Below are 18,114 nucleotides of genomic sequence, written 5' to 3'. Positions count from 1 at the left end.
TCCCCTGACCCCTCGCTGCCACCGCCGCGCCCCTTCCAGCTCCTGGTGGGGGGGGACTCTCTTGGGCCCCCGAAGCTTCTCCCAGCCCCACCCCCTACAGCTGCGGTCGGCCCAAATACCAGACCAGGCAAATCTCAACCTTTTTTTTTTTCCCCAAACATTCCTTGTTCCTGTGGGCCCCGGGCCCAGGGCCCAGAGGCTGGCTGAGGTTACGACAGCAGAGGCGGGGATGGAGCGGGGGAACTGTCCTTACCACCCCCATCCGGCCTCCTGTCTGCACTCCCCAGGGCGGGGCAAGGGAATGAGCCAGCCCCCCCCCAGCCCCTGGGAGGAAGCTGGCAGGAGGGTGGTTTGTGTTGGAGATGGGGTGGGGGGGGACTGCAGACGCTCCGGGAGGTGGCCTCCTGGTTTCCATTAGGGAGCCCTGATCGGCACTGCTGGCGACACTGGCTATGGTGAGGTGGGGCAGGGGAGGGTCCAAGGGTGAGCCCCCCCCCAACACACACCGGCTCTGCCCACTGGCTACTGCGTCCACCCTGGCCACCCCACTCCTCCAGCCCCTTCTAATGAGGGGATGCTGTCGTCGCCATGACGACCCTCCCTCCCGCCCCCAGCCTTGGAGCTTGCCGCTGCTGCTGCTATTGGGGTCCCCACTGAGCCTTGGCATGGAGGACCCCGACTTCCCCCACCTGGGGGAGAGCTCGCAGCCACCGCCCCGGGCCTGCCCCTGGCGCTGCTCCTGCCCCCGGGCGGACACGGTGGACTGCGCCGGCCTGGACCTGCAGCTGTTCCCACACAACATCACCAGGGCTGCTCAGCACCTCTCTCTGCAGGTGGGGAGAGCGGGGGTGGGGGGGTGGGGGGGTGGGGGGGCGGGGCTTCGGCAGGAGGGGAAAGGAACTGGGGGCAGAGATATGGGGAGTATGGGGGGATGCTGAGGGTTTGGGGAGCTGGGGTCTGCATCGTGTTTCTGGGGTCTTGGGGGGTGGAGAGGATGAGGCATTGGGGGCAATGATGGGGGTGATTGTGGGGGGATGGGGTGTTGGGGTCCAGGTCTTTGTGATTTGTGGGTGATGGGGATACAGGACCCTGGCAGTTGCGGGGTTCTTTGCTGCCGATTGTGGGGTGATGGGGTCCTTTGGGGATGTTTGGGGTCCCCCAATAGGGTTCCAGCGCTGTCAGGGCTGCGGGCTTTCGGTGCTGACTGTGAGGCTGGCGGGGTGTCCTGGGATATATTGAGAAACTGGATTGTGGGTCACCCCCCGCCCCACAGAACAACCGGCTCCAGGAGCTCCCCTACAACGAGCTGTCGCGTCTCCGAGACCTGCGCACCCTCAACCTGCACAACAACCTCCTGTCCTCCGAGGGTGAGCGGTCTCCGCCCTGTGTGTGGGAGAGGTCCCAGCGGCGCGGGCGGCCCGACCCTCCCCCGCCGGCGGCTGCCCGCAGCCCTGCGGCTCTTCCTGGAAGTGTCCTTTGCTGAGCCGGGTGGAAACTCAGGGGCTGGGGTGGAGGAGAGCGGGGGGGTGTCTGCGGCTTTTGAGGAGGGATCGAGTAGCGGGGGATTGGGGCTGCTGGGAGCAGAGACATACCCCAAAACCGGGCCTTGAGGGTCCCCTCGCCGCCCGCACCCTCCAGGCCTGCCGGACGAAGCCTTTGAGTCCCTGACCGAGCTGCAACACATTTACGTAGCCAACAATAAGGTGGGTGATCTGGACAGGCGCCGGGCATCTGGGGGAGCGGTGGGTGCGGGGGTAAGGGGCGGCACCAGGAGCCACCGCTGTACCCCTCCCCACCTCCCTGCGCCCGCAGCTCTCGGTGGCTCCTCAGTTCCTGCCCCGCTCCGTCCGTGTTGTGGACCTGGCGGCCAACCAAGTGATGGAGATCTTCCCGCTCACCTTTGGGGAGAAGCCTGCGCTCAGGTAGCCCCTGGCCTGGGGCCCCTGGGGTAGGGACGGAGCCCTCGCCCCATTTCTGGGTGCGGGTGCGTGAGTGCGTGCGTCTGTATGTGTTTGAAACTGGGCGCGATCGATCCTGGATCCTGGATGCTGCTTGGGACAGGTGGCGACAGCAGGCTCGCAGGTGCGCGCGCAGGTGCACCCGCGTGTGCACAGTTGCACGGTGCCCACCACAACGCACACGTGCGCGCGCTGCGAGCTGGGGCACCGGGGGTGGGCGGCAAGGGGGCGCCGCTGGTGGCCGGAGCCTGGCTCCCCTCAGGTCTGTGTACCTCCACAACAACCAGTTGGCCAACGCCGGCCTGCCCCCTGACGCCTTCCGCGGCTCTGAGGCCGTGGCCACGCTGAGCCTCTCCAGCAACCGGCTCCGCTACCTGCCGCCCAGCCTGCCGCCCTCGCTGGAGCGCCTGCACCTGCAGGTGCGCCTCCTCCTGGACGCCCTCACCTCCCACCCAGCCTTCCTCCCACTGCGCCACCAGCTCCTGATCACTGCCTCCCTCAAGAACCTTCTGTGGCTCCCTGCAGCCATCGCTCCCTCACAGACTCTCGGGTTTCATTTTCTTCCTCAGAACAACCTCATTTCCAAAGTGCCCCGAGGGGCCCTGAGCCGCCAGACCCACCTCCGGGAACTGTACCTCCAGCACAACCAGCTGACCGACGGCGGCCTAGACAACACGACTTTCAGGTGGGCCCTGTGGCGGCGCCGCGTGGGAGTGCAAACCCTGCGTTGGCAGTCAAGGGGCTGAGAGCATCGACGCCTGGGGGGTTGTCCACTTGCAGTCCGTCTCCCCTGTGTGGCTCAGTTATTAGGCGCTTACTGTATACCCGGCTCCCACCAGCTAGGGTGCCTTAACTAGCCCGTATCTAGGTCTTAACCGCCGTCACCACCACAGGCTGCCCCGGTTCCCACCCAGGACTCGGGCCTGCTCACTCCTACAAGTCACCAGCCCTGAGCCCCACCCCCCGAATCTATCTCCCACTGGGGACCTCCAGTCCTCATCTGCCAAGCTTTCCATTCCGGCTGAAATGTTGCAGGATCACTCCGCCTGCGCCCCCCCTCCTGCTCTGAGCGCCCGCGCTCTGTCTCTCGCCCCCTCTTCCCGCAGCAAACTGCACAGCTTGGAGTATCTGGACTTGTCGCATAACCAGCTGGCTTCCGTGCCCACCGGCCTGCCCCGGAGCTTGGCCATCTTGCACCTGGGGCGCAACCGCATCCGGCAGGTGCACGGGGAGCGGCTCCATGGGGCCGCGGGCCTGCGCTACCTGTTGCTGCAGCACAACCAGTTGGGGACGGCCGGGCTGCCGGCTGGGGCCCTGCGGCCGCTGCGGCGTCTGCACACGCTGCACCTGTACGGCAACGGGCTGGCGCGCGTGCCCCCGATGCTGCCCCGCCGCCTGCGGGCCCTGGTGCTACCCCACAACCGCGTGGCTGTGCTGGGTGCCCGCGACCTGGCGGCCACGCCACGCCTGACCGAGCTCAACCTGGCCTACAACCTCTTGGCCAGTGCCCGCGTGCACCGCCGGGCCTTCCGCCGGCTGCGGGCCCTGCGCAGCCTCGACCTGGCCGGCAACCAGCTGACCCAGCTGCCATCCGGCCTGCCCGGCAGCCTGCACAGCCTGAGGCTGCAGCGCAACCAGCTGCGAGCCCTGGAGCCCGAGCAGCTGGCCGGCCTGGCCCAGCTGCGGGAGCTCAGCCTGGCGCATAATCGGCTCCGCGTGGGTGACATCGGGCCCGGCGCGTGGCACGAGCTGCAGGCCCTCCAGGTCAGGGACGGGCGGCTTTGGCCGCGTCCGCTGTCCCCGGGGGCTGTCCCTACTTCCCATTCTGCGCGCCGGGGGCTCTTTTCCAAAGCAGGAATCGGGACAGCCAGGATGGGTGTTGGGGCCTGGGCGTGGCCAGGGGGAGGGTGCCCGGAAGTGAGGTGGGGAGGGGCTGGCGGGGTCGGTGGCCCGGGCTCGGGCGCTGCCACCTGCGCCCTGTTGCACCTGCCAGGTGTTGGACCTGAGCCACAACGAGCTGTCCTTTGTGCCCCCTGACCTGCCCGAGGCTTTAGAAGAGTTGCACCTGCAGGGCAACCGCATCAGCCACATAGGGCCGGAGGCCTTCCTGACCACACCGCGCCTGCGCGCCCTCTTCCTCAGGTCGGGGGTGGGGGCGGGCGGCGGCTGGCGGCGGGGGGGGGGGGGGAACCTCCTTCCCCTCCCTCCCCTCCCCTCTCCTCCCCTGGCAGCTGCCCTCACGTCCGCCCCTCTGTGCAGGGCCAACAGGCTGCACCTGACCAGTATCTCGGCAGAGGCCTTCCTGGGCCTCCCGCACCTGCGCGTAGTGGACACGGCCGACAATCCGGAGCCGGTCTTGGTCCGGCTGCCGCCCAAGGCTACACGAGCTCCAAGGGTGGGGGGCTCCTGAGTCTGGAGGGGTCCAGCACTGGGCAGGCTGGCTGAGGACTGCAGACCCGGCCCCGTACTGGGGGCACCTGGGGGAGTGGCTTAAGCAGACCACGCCCCCCAGGACCAGACACGCCCCCACACCCGACCTTGACAATAAAAGTCTAAGTTTTCTGAGCACTGACCACGCCCCAGGCCACCTTCTGGGGGTTCTCCCTGCCCCTGCAGAAATGGGGAAATGGGGGCCCGGTTGCTGGGTGCCGAGCGCACCCCCACCCCCATCCTACCTCCACGGGGCTGGGGAGGCCGTGGGGAAGATCCAGCCTGAGACAGACAGCACAGAGCCGAGCTGGGTGCACCCCGGGCTCTTTATTGTGTTCTGTGGACCCTGGTGGTCCGAGCTGGGCCAGGAGACCCCCCCTCGGCAGCCAAGGCGGGGGTTGGGGGGGCTCAGCCAGGCTCAGCGGCTTCTTTGGGGGGTCCAGGAGGGCCAGGGGGTAAAGTGCTCGCAGGGGCCCTAGGGGCTTTGGTCCCAGGCGCCCTCCCGGCTCCTGGGCTGTGCAAACAGGACTCTCCGCGGCTGCCCGCCGGCCCAGCGGCTCTGCCTGGGCTGGGGGCCTGGGGCAGGGAGGGGTGGGGTGAGAGGAGTCCAGAACCGATTGTCCGCTGATTGTCTGCTCGGTGGCCCCGTTGACCGGGGTGGGGACGACGAGGAGGATGGGGCGTCGGGCCCTCACCTGCGGAGCCGCTGCAGCTAGGAGGATGAAGCTGGGGAGGTCAGGAGGGCCCAAAACCCAGCGCTGCCTCTCCCCCCACCCCACCCCCGGTCCGGCCTGGCACTGGCCGCCTTCCGCGCCGCGGCTCACCTCGGTCTCCACCAGGTTCCGCCTGTACAGCGCCTCCTTTGCCGCCTCCTGGTGGGGGCCGGGGGGCGGAGCGTTAGGGCCACGAACCACGCCCAGCGGCCCTCCTCCTCCCTGGGATGCGCCAAGGGACACACCTCAGCCTTGCCTCCTCCCCGGCCGCGCCCCACGGACCACACCCCTGACCCGCCTCCTCCCCCTGTCACTCCCCAGTCACACCCACAGCCCCTCTCCTCCTGGACCACGCCCTGGCCCGCCTCTTCCCTGGGCCACGCCCTAGTCACACCCACAGCCTCTCCTCCTCCAGGACCATGCCCCGGTCTGCCCACTGACCCCGCCTGCTGCCGGGCCAGGCCAAGGGCCACGCCCACAGATGCACCTCCTCCCAGACCACGCCCCATGGAAATGCCCCCCATCCCGCCTCCTCCCCGGGCCACGCCCCCGGCCCGCCTCCTCCCTGGGCCAGGTGCGGTCACACCCACAGCCCCGCCTCCTTCCTGGCCACGCCCCCGCGGACCACGCCCCTTCGGACCACGTCCCCGCCCACAGCGCTCACCCTGCTGCCGTCGTTGCCCAGGCGCCGGGCGGCCTCGGTGTAGAACTGCAGCTGCCGCTCCAGCTGCGCCGCGTACTCTGCGGGCGGGAGCAGGCTGGGCCCCGCCGCCCCCCACCCCGGGCCGGGCCCGCGCCCCTCAGCCCCAGGACCCCCGGATCCCCAGCTCCTGGGCCCCTACCCCGCCGGGTGCCCGGGCCGCCACGCTCCTGCAGGCGGGAGCAGGCTGGGCCCCGCTGCCCCCCCACCCCGGGCCGGGCCCGTGCCCCTCAGCCCCGGGACCCCCGGATCCCCAGCTCCCGGGCCCCTACCCCGCCGGATGCTCGGGCCGCCCTGCTCCAGCTGCGCCCTCTGCCACTGGCTCCGCTGCACGATGTCTTGGTACTGCTGAGCCACGTCCGGGGGCACCGGCCGCCGCGCCTGCCTGAGTGCCAGCATCTGGGGGGGCGGGGGGCTGTGAGCGCCCTGCCTAGGCCCGCAGGCACCGCCCGCCACGCCCCCCAGCCCCGCTGGGCCCACCCACCTTCCGTTCCAGGCGCTCTTGGTCGAAGGCCAGCACGCTGAGGCTGTGTAGAGGCCGGGCTGACCTGCTGGGGGGGGGCGGGGGCGGGCAGTGAGGGGCTGCCCAGCCTCCTGCAATCAACAGGCATGCTGGGTACAGGCTGGGGGGACAGAACAGGAGAGGGTGACCCCTGGGGAGCCCACAACCCAGGCAATGATCATGGAGGGCCTCCAGGAGGTGGCGGCCACAGGAGCCAGAGCTGGGCAGAGAAGCAGGCAGCCAGGGTACAGCAAGCGGGGGCGCGCAAAGCCTGGGTGTCTGATCGAAGTTCTTCAAAACCAAGCCCCTCCAGGATGGGGGGGGTCCCAGGCCAGGTCTTGGAGGCTGGGGGGGCCCACCTGTTCCCCAGCTCCCTCGTCGGGGCAGGCACAGGAGGAGCCTTGCTTTTGGGCCCGGCTACCTGCTGCGGGGGGGTGGGGGTGGGGGAGGTGCTGTGAGCCCTGGGGCTCCTGAGCCACAGCTCCCCCCCAGCTCCGCCCGGGGGAGGGGTAGGGGGCTGCGCTCACCGAGGGCACCGGGTCAATGACCAGCCACCGCTCGGTCGTCGTCTCCAGCTGCTGGGCTGTCAGCGGCTCCCGGATCCGCACCATCACCTCCAGCCGCCCCCCTGTGGGCCGGCGCCCATCCAGGACCTGGGGTGGGGGGACGAGGGGAGGCTGAGGGTTGGAGGCCTGGGCTGGGAGGTGGGGGGGCGGGGCGGGGAAGAAGCAGCAACCATTTCCAGAAATAGGAGCCTGGGGTGGGGGGGGTTATGGCTGAGAAGGCAGCAGGGTGCTAGGGGAACTTCCGGTTGGGCAGTGAGGACGCCTGGGATGGGGGTGGGGGGCTGGGTCAGCAGATGGGACCCCTCGCACCTCAAGGACGTCCCGGACCTCGCATGCCGTCTCCAGGGCGTCCAGCTTCAGCTGTGCTGTCCCCAGCACCCGGTCGGTCTTGAACAGCCCGCTATGGGGGCGGGGAGGCGGGGCCGTGAGCCGAGGGCCCGCCCCTCAGCCCCGCCCAGGTCCCGCGACCCCACCCTGCCCCACCACCCAGAGCCCACGGCCCCGCCCCTTGGCCCCGCCCTGCCACCCAGGGCTCACGGCCCCGCCCCTTGACCCCGCCCCACCGCTCAGAGCCCACAGGCCGCCGCCCCAGCTCACCCCTTGTGCACCACCTCGAACTTGACGCCCTTGGTCTGGATGGCTCTCCGGAAGCCGCGGTGGCCGCGGTTGATGCAGAGTTTGAACTGCTCCTTGAACTCTGCCCGGGGAGGGTGGGAGTGGTCAGGCCGGGGTCTCACCCTCCTCCTGCCGGGGGGCTCCGGACGGGGGCAGCCGCTGCCTTGCCTTACCGGGGGAGTCCGTGTTCTTCACCACGCTGGTCTTGTCTTTCTGGGCTTCCTCCTGGGGCAGGAAGGAAAGGTCAGGGGCCTGCGAGCTGACCTCGGGGCCCCCCCCCACCCCATCAGGGCTCCAGCTCCCCCCCGCCCCCACCACCACGTACCACGTTGGGGTAAGGGAAGTCGAAGCGGACAAAGACATCCAGGTCACCTGGGGACAACCCTGCTGGGCAGACGGAGGTTCAGAGCTTGACCTCTCCCCTACCCCGGTCCGTGACCGTGACCCTGCCGTGCTCACCTGGGGGCGTGGGCAAGCTGCTGGCCTTGAGGATGAACAGGACCAAGTCGTTGCTGCTGAGATCCGGGAAGACCCTTCCCCGCGCAGGTGAGGGAACAGGCGCGTGCCTCAGGCCCACTGTGCACCTGCCGCGTCCTCTCCCCACCCGACCCTGGCTACACGCGCCTGTAGGGTAGAGACCCTGTAGAGGGTTCACACGGAGGCAAGGCACACAGCCTGCTCCAGGGAGGCTGCTGGAGGCTGGGTGGTCAGGGAGGGCTTCCCGGGGGAGGTGCCGTGGTAGGCGGCCTCAGAGGTCAGGAAGGGGCCACCACGGGTTGGGGAAGGCATGTGGGTAGAGGCAGCAGCCTGGTACCGTGCCTGGTGGGCAGAGCTGGGGTGACAGGCGGGGCCAAGGTGACAGGGACCCAGAGCAAGGGGTCTGTTACCCACAGGGGGCTGCGCCTGACCTCAGCGCGGAAGTGAGGAAAAGGGACCCCCGCTCCTCAGGGGTTGGGGAGACTGTAGCAGGAAGAAAGACGCCCTCCCCAAATCCTAACGCGTCCCCAGGCTCCCATGGGCTCCCCCGGGGCCCCAGGGTGCAGGCTCAGCTTGGCACTCACTACGTTGCACACCCCGCAGCCCAAATCCCACCCCCGCCACAGGGGCCAGGGGCTCACTTGATGACGCTGAAAGTCCTCTGTTCGAAGCGGGCGATGGGCGTGGGGAGGCCCCGGGCGAAGGCCTGCTTCAGCGTCTCCATACTCCGTTTACAGTCCTCCGCCAACTTCTCAAACCTGCCGGCCGGGGCCTGGCTCAGGACGGCGCTGGGGGGGGGCGGGGGGTGGGGGGCCGGCTGGGGGCGGGGGGGCGCCAGGGCACTCACTTGCTGGTTTCCACGATGTTGCCCAGCTGGGTGAACTGGTTGGAGTGATTCAGGCACATCTAGGGCAGCAGAGGGGGTTGAGGGGAGGGGAGCAGGGCCGAGACCCTGGCCTGGGCAGGGCGGGGTGGGGAGGGGGCGGGGCCCTCACCTCGTGCTGCTGTCTAATCAGCTTGGTGAGCTCCCCGTAGCGCCCGGCGGCCTCCTGGGACAGGCCCGGGCCAGGCCGCTGGACCAAGGCGAAGTCATCTTTGTTGACCGGGGCAGGTGGCACCTGGCACCAAGGAGCAAGCTGGCAGGGGAGGGGTCCTCTGGCCAGCCAGGGCCACCATCCCTGCCCCAGCGCTGTGTCGCTGGCCCTCCCCCTGCACGTGGGTCCGTTGGCCACGCGGCACTCGCAGACCCCTCCGTCAGTCCCCCGAGCACTTTGTGGAGCTGCTACTGTGCACCAGGCTCTGTTCTGGGGCTGGGGACGCCGCAGTGCCGGCCCCCATACACACACACACACACATACATTTTAAAGTAAAATAAAGTATTGCATGCCAGAAGACAGCTGAGGGACCGGCACTGTGGCATAGCAGGTAAAACCACCACCTGCCGTGCCGGCATCCCATATGGGCGCCGGTTCGAGTCCTGGCTGCCCCACTCCCAATCCAGCTCTCTGCTGTGGCCTAGGAAGCAATAGAAGATGGCCCAAGTCCTTGGACCCCTGCACCTGCATGGGAGACCCGGATGGAGCTCCTGGCTCCTGGCTTTAGATCTGCCCAGCTCTGGCCGTTGCTGCCAATTGGGGAGTGAACCAGCAGATGGAAGACCTCTCTCTCTAACTCTGCCTCTCAAATAAATAAGTCTTTAAAAAATATCCTGGATATTTTTCTTTCTTTGAAGTGGAAAGGGTCACCATCCCCACTTCCCCAAAGAGAAAAATGATGCTGAGAGAGATATAGCTTGTGTGGTCCCAAAGGGCTGAACCTGTTAGATGTCTCCCCTCTAGTTCAGAATGCGGTGGCCCAGCAAGACTACAAGTCCCAGGCTCCTTTGCAGCTAGGCATGGCCACACGACTCATGCTAGCCAATGAGAGGCAAGCAAAAGTGAGCTCACTTCCTTTTTCTCTCTCACTTCTTCCTGTCTGGACACAACCAGGGCAGTGAGTCCCTGGGGTCTCGAGGTCAAGGAAGACTCCCCCCTTTAGTGTCCCAGGAGACCCCACGATACAGAACCGGCCTGCCCTGTGTTCCAAGCGAGAGACACCAAACGCCTGTCTCGCTGGAGATACTGCAGGGGGTGTGTCTGGGCAGGGCTATTGGGACTCCTTCCGGGTCACGAGGCCACCGCGCCTGCGCAGTTCACCTTGGCGATGTCCACGGGCAGCCCGTTGCGGGAGGCTTCCAGCATGGGCTCCAGCCCCTTGGCCTGGCGCAGGTGCATCTTGGCGCCCTCCACGTCGTTCTTCTGCTTGGCTCGCAGCGCCGCCTGCAGGAGCTGCTTCTTGCGGCCCTCCAGGAAGGCGAGCTGCTGCTGGGCTGTGGGCAGAGGAGGGGGCTCTGCAGGGCAGGGGCGGCGCCCCCGGGCAGAGAAGCGGGGTGGGGGGGCCGGGGCCGGGCCGCCTACCTCTGGTGGATGCGCCTTTGGGGGCTGCTTTGGGGGCCGGCGCGGGGCCCGGCTGCGGGGCCCTGGGCTGGGCTGTGGGGGCCGCAGGGCTGCTTTGCCTCTGAGGACATGGAGAAGAAATCAGAGCCTTGGCCGTGGCCGGCTCGAGGCTGCCACTCAACGTAGACGTGGCCCTACAGCCTCAGGCCCCAGGCCCTGGCCCCGCGCACCTTCTTGGATGCTTCGTCACCGTCGCCATCATCACCGTCGTCGTTGTCGTCCTCCGGGCCCTCGGCCTGGTTGGCCAGCTTCATGGCAGTCGCCAGGACACCCACCAGGCTTGGCGGGGCGGCCTCCGTGGCCTCCAGGCCCTGGATCGGGGGAAAGCCTGGGCGGCCGGTGCGGTGGCCCGGGCAGGGGTGGGGGGGTGAGGACCCGCAGTACCCCATGGAGCTGGTCCAGCCGGGGCTCCTCCCCCACCTAAGGGGGTCTCGAGCCTACCTGGGGGCACGGGCAGCTCGGCCACCGCCACGGCTCGGCCGGCCTTGTGGGCCCGGATGGCATCTTGGTATTGCTGCAGGGAACACAGGTGGCGGGGTGACCCCAGGGGTGGGAGGGCTGCGGGGGAGCGGAAGGGTTGGCCACCTGCTCCCCCACCTACTCCCGCCCCAAGACACACCTTGACAATGCGCTCATGCATGCGCGCCTTCCGCGCGTCGCCTTTGCCCTTGGCCTGGGCCGCGGCCACCTGGTAGCGTTGCATCCGCTGCTCCAGGGCCTCCAGCAGGGTCCGCGGGGGCAAGGGGACCTCTGGGCGGGAGCGGGGGGAGGGGGGGGGGGAGGGGTTCAGGATCCAGGGCGGCCGGGCGCTCTGTTGCCCCAGCCTGCCCAGCCCAGGGCAGCCCCAGAGCCTACCTGGGGAGGCAGGTGCCGCGGCAGGGGGCGGAGCCTGCTGTGTTGGTGACGGCGGGTCTTCGGGCAGCTGGTCTGGGGACAGAGGGGTCTGAGCCAATGGAGGGGGGGCTTGCCTGGGGAATCCCCTGCTTCCTCCTCACAGTCTAGGCTACTCTAGCCAGGTGGGGTCCCCAGCAACGAGGGGAACAGCAGGCAGGCAAGGTGGGGGTCCTCACCAGGAGGAGGGGGCAGGCGGGACAGGTCCACGGGCTCCCCTCGGCTCAGCGCCTCCAAGACAGCATCAAAACTCTAGGAGAAAGATGGGGGAGCAGGCTGCAGTAGGCGGTGGGCCTGAGAATCTGTGGGGAGCAGGTGCAGACCCCATGCCCTGACACGCAACGCGACTCCCAGCCCTGCCCCTTCGCTGGCGCCATCTTGCTCGGTCCCCTCCTGCCCCTCTTCCGGAGGGGGAAGCGTCCCAGCTCCTCTTCCTCCCCCTCCACCCCACCCCACCCCACGCTGCCCGAAGGTGGGACGCACCTTGGCCACGCGGAAGTATCTGGTGGCGGCGGCCATATCGCCCTGCTGCTTGGCGTGCAGCGCGGCCGCCTTGTACTGGCGCTGGCGACTCTGCAGCTGGGCTAGGGGGCCGGGGCTGCAGGGACTCGGAGCTGGGGGTGGGGGGAGGGGGAACAATGGATGCGAAGCCCCTGGGGCCTGGGCAAAGTCAACGCACAAACCATCTCTGTTGGAACCCAGACGGTTCTTGGGTCCGTTTTACAGATGGGAAAGTTGAGGCCGGCTGGGGAGGGGGGATGTGCTGCCCTCCTCGTGGTCACATGGCCTGAAGTTAGCATGACGGGGACTCAGCTCCAGGCCCTGGAGTCACTGGTGGGTTTTTGCGGGACATCAAGAACTCTGACTGGTTGGTTTCTTGAGTTTATTTAATAGCTACAAATGGCCACCATGGCTAGGGCTGGGCCAAGCTAGAGCCAGGAGCTGGGAAACCCATCCGGGTCTCCCACACAGGTGCAGGGGCCCAAGCACTTGGACCATCCTCCACTGCTTTCCCAGGTGCATTAGCAGGGAGCTGGACCAGAAGTGGAGCAGCCTGGACACGAACCTGCAGCATTCCTAATGGGATGCCAGCGTCATGGGCACTGGTTTCACCTGGTGCAGCCACAACGCGGGCCACCCTTGCCCACCCACCACCTCAAACTCTCTGTAAGCTGACGTCTCCCATCTCTCATCTCAAATGCAGCCAGCAGTCAAGGTACCTGTTTGCAGTGAGTTGCAAATATTGTCATTTGAGAAAGAAAACTGTCACAGCGCTCATCTAAGGCTGGAGCTTGGGGCACTGTTCAGATGCCAACCCAGCTCCCTGCTAAGGCACACACAGAGACAGCCCAAGGGCTTGGGCCCCCGGCCACCCGCGTGGGAGACCCCGATGGAAGCTCCAGGCTCCAGGCTCCAGCCTGGCCCAGCCCCGGGCTGTTGGCAGGGCTGTGCAACCCTCACTGCTCTGATCTCTCTAGAACATTCTCCAGCTTCCCCAAGGGAAAGTCGGGAGTCCATGAAACACGCACTGCCCTGCCCCCTCCTCACGGTCCCTGGTGTGCGCGTGCACACACACACAGATTCTACTTCCTGTCTCTCTGGATTTTATGGTTCCAGGCCTAGTCCTATAAGATTTGCGTTCTTGTGATTGGCTAATTTCTCTCAGCCTAGTGTCTCCCAGGCCTACCCGGGGGGTGGGGGTGGGGTGGGGTGGGGTGGGAGCAGATGCTAACAATTCTGTCCTTTTCAGGGCTGTCTAATATTCCTCCATGCAAACACACACGCACGTTTCACTTCCTAGCACCCACCCAGGCCCTGTGGCAGCCCGGGCCCCGCCCACCGCCTTACCTGGAGGCAGCTGGGGCTTGACAGAGCCCGAAGAGGTGGCTGGAGCGCTGGGTGCAGGCGCTTCCAGGGTGAGCCTGGACTCGGGTTGGGCGGGGGCCGGGGTGTGGCCAGGAGCGGCCCCCGGGCTCTTCCCTAGGGCCACTGGCGGCGGGATGTCCCCTTCGTCGATGGCATCGCCCTTCCGGAAGGAAACCAGCAGGCTTTCCAGCGTCTGGGGACGGGCCGGTGAGGGGTGGGTTTGAGAGAACTGGGAGGCTGGGGCTGGGGGCGGCGGGCGTGGGGCTGCCTGCATCCCGCCCTCCGCCCGCTCACCTTAAGCCCTCGGTCGTAGCGCCGCATTTTGGCGCTGTCCCCGGCCTGCCTGGCGCTCTCCAGGGCCGTCTGGTAGAGCCTAAGTCTTTCCTGCAAGGTGGCTCCCACGCCTGGGCTGGGGGCTGCGGGCTTGGGCTGCGGGAGGCGCCAGGGACACGCGGTGCGGTTGGGGAGAGGGGTGCTCCGCTCGGCCGCCCCGCCCCCTCCTTGCCTTGTCACCCCCACTCCCTCCAAAGCCTGCCTCTGCCTCCCCCTTCCTCCGCAGCGCCAGGTCAGCGCCAGGTCACGGGAGGAAGTGGGCAGCCGGCCCCGAGAGCCGTACCTGGGTCACTGGCGGCGGGGGCTCCGAGGCCTTGGGGTCCTCGCCTAGGACCTCATTCAGTTCTGCCTGCAGTGAGGCACAGCCCGGAGGTGGGGCGTGAGGGCGGCCCTGGGCGGGCCCAAGGCGGAAGCCCCGCCCCGCCCACGCCCCGCCTTGAAGCCCTCACCAGCAGGTCATCGTCGGCCTCCACGTCCTCCTCGTCCGTCCCCTCCTCCTGGTCCTCGTCCGGGTCCCGCATGCACAGCCTGGCCATCTTCTCTATGGCCTCCATGGGCAGGGGACCTGGCAGTAAGGGGGTCCCCAGCTAGGGGCAGGATCTTCCCGGGGCCCGGAGTTTCCGGTCCTGGCTAGCCACAGCTCCGAGGGACAGGAGGGCAGCGCAGCCCCTTGCTGCCCCCCCCCCCCCCCGGCAAGCTCCCATGGCCTCAGCTGCTCCTTAGCCAGCCTCAGGGTTGGACCAGGGTTTTGAGTGCCAGCCCAGGCCCCGGGGCTTGCTCCCTGCGCCGAGTCGGGCTCTAAGGGGGGATTACAGCAGTTCCTCCCCCGCAGGGAGGCGGTGGGCGCGGATGGTGAACGAAGCACTTGACGGGCACACACACGCGCGCGCACACACACACACGGTGCCGTCAGCGGCTGCCTCCCAGGGTGCACCTGCACAGGAAGCTGGAACCAGGACACAAATCCAAGCGCCCCCGATATGGGATGCGGGGGTCCCAATGGCGGTGGCTTCGCCGCCGAGCTGAACCCTGGCCCTGGAGATGCCTTATTGACTTAAGGATGGCTCACTAGTTAACTTTGAACCTGAGGCCGGCAGCTCTGTAACCTGTGCAGACGGAAGCCGGTCTGACACGCAAAGGGAATACGGAACTGCACCTGCGCAGTGCGTGAGGGGTGGGGCGGGGGTGTCCTTGAACAGCCTGCTCCTCCACAGAGAGCACGAGATAGGAAGCAGGCCACGGAAAACGACACCTACTCACAGCACGGTCGCTGACCTGCGTGGGTGTGATGTTACCGGTTCTGCTGGCCCGGGCAGGCAGCCGCTAGGGCGTGTCTCCCTGAAGGCACACCCCAGTTTTTTATCCCCCAGAGTCTTTGTTCATGGTACTTAGACAGGTGGATGCTGGGGCCAGCACTGTGCGCCAGCATCTCATAGGAGCGCCCATTCCAGTCCCGGCTGCTCCACTTCCCATCCAGCTCCCTGCTAACCCGCCTGGGAAAGCAGTAGAAGATGGCCCTAGTCTTTGGGCCCCTGCACCCACGTGGGAGACCCGGATGGAACTCCTGGCCCCTGGCTTCAGCCCGGCCCAAACCGGACTGTCGTAGGCCTTTGGGAAATCAACCAGCAGATGGAAGATCTTTCTCTCTCTCTCTGTCATTCTGCCTTTCATAGAAATAAATAAATCTTTAAAGGGCGAGGGGCGGGTAGCGTTGTGGCACAGAGAAACGTCTAGGGGGAGGTGCTACACATATCTCACCTTTGCCTTTGAGCTTCTCCAGGGCTGGGGGCTGGCCTCCCACCAGGGCCAGGAACTCGGCCTCCAGTTCCTCATCATTGACTCCGTCCTCTGGCATTATCAGGCCGTCCGGGGAGAGGTCGACCAGGAGCCCCAGCTGCAGGAAGAAGAGTCAGTTGCTGAGGGCGCACGCGAGGCCGGCGGGAGTTGCCACGGACGCTGGGTCCCCTCAGGTGCACGGAACAGAGGTCTCCCTGGGGAAAGCCGCGTCCCAGGAGGCTGGGACAGGTGGAACAGGTGTCCTGAGCTTGGCCTGGCGCTCTGGGGGCAAGGGGCAGGTGGAGAGAGCGAGGGCAGCGCGGGAACACTCCACACTCTAGCTTTTCTCTCCAGTGTCCTCGGCACAGGGCGAGTGCAGGCAAGTGGGCGCATTGACCAGAAACCCTGACATCAGTGGAGAAGGGGAAAGTGGGCCACAGGGGGCCAGCGCTGTGGCTGCGGCAGGTGAAGCCTCCGTCCACAACGCCGGCATCCCCTGTGGGCCTCGAGCCGAGACTTGGCTGCTCCACTTCCGATCCAACTCCCTGCTAATGCGCCTGGGAAAGCAGTAGAGGATGGTCCAAGTCCTTGGGCCCCTGCACCCACGTGGGAAACCTGGAAGAAGCTCCTGGCTCCTGGCTTCGGATCGGCGCAGCTCCGGCCATTGCGGCCAATTGGGGGGAGTGCACCAGTGATGGAAGACTCTCTCTCTCTCTCTCTCCCTCTCTCTCTCTCTCTCTCTCTCTCTCTCTCTCTCTCTCTCTCTTTCTCTCTTCTCTTTCTCTCTCTCTCCCTCTCCTTCTCTCTCTCTGTGTAACTCTGATTTTCAAAGTAAATAAATAAATCTTTAAAAACAAATAGTCTTTTAAATAATAAATTTAAAAAAACAGCCAAACTTCAGTATGGCTCCAAGTACCAGGACACACCATGACATGTATCAAGTGCTAAGTTAGACAGACAGATACGGGGCGGCACTGCGGCACCAACATCCAGGGGGCAACAGGGTTCCCGTCCCAGCTGCTCCACTTCTGATCCAGCTCCCGGCTGATGGCCTGGGAAAAGCAGCGGTTCTTGGGCCCCTGCCACCCACATGAGAGACCCAGATGAAACTCCTGGCTCCTGGCTCTGGCCTGGCCCAGCCCCTGCCAATTCAGCCATCTGGGGAGTGAACCAGCGGATATAGCTCTTTCTTTCTGTCTTTCCCTCTCTCTTTCAAAATAAATAAATACAACTTTCAAAAAGTTATTAAAAATAAAGACAAATGCCTTTTCATTCTTTTTTTTCCCCCTCATAGAGTTTCATAAATTCTATAAGTCATCTCAATGAAAAAAAAATTTTTTTTTTGACAGGCAGAGTGGACAGAGAGAGAGAGAGAGAAAGGTCTTCCTTTTTGCTGTTGGTTCACCCTCCAATGGCCACTGCGGCCGGCGCATTGCGCTGATCCGAAGCCAGGAGCCAGGTGCTTCTCCTGGTCTCCCATGCGGGTGCAGGGCCCAAGCACTTGGGCCATCCTCCACTGCCTTCCCGGGCCATAGCAGAGAGTTGGCCTGGAACAGGGGCAACAGGGATAGAATCCGGCGCCCCATCCGGGACTAGAACCCGGTGTGCCGGCGCCGCAAGGCGGAGGATTAGCCTGTTAAGCCACGGCGCCGGCCTCAATGAAATTTTTTAGATGAAGATTTATTTATTTATTTGAAAGACAGAGATACAGAGAGAGGAGGGGGAGGGAGAGAGAGTCTTCCATCCTCTGGTTCACTCCCCCAAATGGCTGCAATGGCCAGAGCTGAGGCCAGGCTGAATCCAGGGGCTCCATCCGGGTCTCCCACACAGGTGCAGGGGTCCAAGCACTTGGGCCATCTTCCACTGCTTTCCCAGGCCATAGCAGAGAGCTGGATCGGAAGTGGAGCAGCCGGACTTGAACCGGCGCCCCTATGGGATGCCGGCACTGCAGGTGGCGGCCTTCCCCCGCTATGCCACAGCAGAGAATAAATCAAACTCCTTTTGGTGCCTGGGGCAGAGGAGTGGGCTGCTGGGGGAGAGGCAGCAGCCACAGACGCGCGGATTTATGGCGGCAGTTCTGGACTTGGCCTTAACTCGGCCAAGCTGTTAATCCCTGTGACCTTGGACAGCTGTCTGCACCTCTGCGGGTCTCAGTGAACTCATCTGAGCAACGGGAATAAGACGAACCCAGCCGGGGCAAGGGTTGGATGAGCCAGGTCCAGGGGCTGCCCCTCCCCAGTTGGAGCTAATGTAGCAACAGGTGGCCCCGAGCCCGGGGCGGGGCGCCAGGCGCTGGGGACCCAAAGCCTGTAGGCCGCGCTTTGGGGTGAGGGGAGGCTCGAGCCTCACCTGGAGGGCAAGAAACCGGGGTTCACCTGGAGGGGCGGAGATCAGGCTTCCGCGGGGGGGTGGGGCCCTGCCCTGCGCGTGTGACTCGGGGTGAGGAGCCCTGGGGCACAGACTCACCTGGCGGGCGGCTGCAGCGCCTCGGCCCGGGGGTCCCGGAGGTCCCTTCCTCTTGTTCATCTTCCAGGCTGGATGCCTGGACCACGGGCCCCTGCGCCTGGCGTTGCCCTGCCTTCTCCCCGGGGGGGAGAGGGGGGGCCGGTCGCCGTGCACGCCCCCTTAGTGAGCCCCGCGCCTCCTGGTCGGTGCCCCCCGGCCGCCAACCTCGCGCCCCTGTCTGGCCTCCCCCCTGCCAGGTGGCGGCCCCACTTCCGCCTTGGCCCTTGAGCACCGCCGCACCGGAGCGCGGCCACTGGACTCGCCGGGCCCGCCTCACCGAAACTACA

General features: G+C 66.2%; 2 protein-coding genes across 5 annotated transcripts; one reads left to right on the top strand and one right to left on the bottom strand.

The window, feature by feature from the left end:
• The first annotated feature begins 298 nt into the window (after window positions 1–298).
• Window positions 299–4,582, top strand: PODNL1 (podocan like 1). The gene is made up of 10 exons (XM_062178391.1): window positions 299–455; window positions 615–833; window positions 1,274–1,367; window positions 1,639–1,703; window positions 1,813–1,922; window positions 2,221–2,377; window positions 2,528–2,643; window positions 3,065–3,722; window positions 3,952–4,100; window positions 4,218–4,582. Exons 1-10 carry the CDS (start codon window positions 453–455, stop codon window positions 4,366–4,368), a joined length of 1,722 nt encoding a protein of 573 aa, XP_062034375.1. The 5' UTR covers window positions 299–452; the 3' UTR covers window positions 4,369–4,582.
• A 114-nt stretch (window positions 4,583–4,696) lies between these two features.
• On the bottom strand, window positions 4,697–18,086 carry CC2D1A (coiled-coil and C2 domain containing 1A). Of its 4 annotated transcripts, none has more exons than XM_062178378.1 (29): window positions 17,789–18,086; window positions 15,305–15,440; window positions 13,996–14,111; window positions 13,830–13,895; window positions 13,508–13,642; window positions 13,196–13,406; window positions 11,831–11,961; window positions 11,527–11,599; window positions 11,312–11,383; window positions 11,076–11,206; window positions 10,898–10,970; window positions 10,627–10,784; window positions 10,418–10,517; window positions 10,157–10,329; window positions 8,957–9,079; window positions 8,809–8,867; window positions 8,603–8,719; window positions 7,944–8,017; window positions 7,810–7,868; window positions 7,658–7,709; window positions 7,467–7,566; window positions 7,179–7,269; window positions 6,831–6,956; window positions 6,663–6,727; window positions 6,286–6,352; window positions 6,074–6,200; window positions 5,766–5,842; window positions 5,213–5,260; window positions 4,697–5,100 (listed from the first exon to the last, which is right to left on the bottom strand). In XM_062178378.1, exons 1-29 carry the CDS (start codon window positions 17,846–17,848, stop codon window positions 5,080–5,082), a joined length of 2,841 nt encoding a protein of 946 aa, XP_062034362.1. In that variant the 5' UTR covers window positions 17,849–18,086; the 3' UTR covers window positions 4,697–5,079. The 4 variants fall into 4 exon arrangements, with proteins under 4 accessions (XP_062034362.1, XP_062034363.1, XP_062034364.1 ...); XM_062178379.1 differs by having other exon boundaries at window positions 6,286–6,349; XM_062178380.1 differs by having other exon boundaries at window positions 6,663–6,724.
• Between the last annotated feature and the right edge of the window lie 28 nt (window positions 18,087–18,114).

Source organism: Lepus europaeus, chromosome 20 (genome assembly GCF_033115175.1).
Source record: "Lepus europaeus isolate LE1 chromosome 20, mLepTim1.pri, whole genome shotgun sequence".
Classification (NCBI taxonomy): domain Eukaryota; kingdom Metazoa; phylum Chordata; class Mammalia; order Lagomorpha; family Leporidae; genus Lepus; species Lepus europaeus.
Note: the sequence above shows the minus strand (reverse complement) of the source record. Positions and strands in the feature narration are given on the sequence as shown.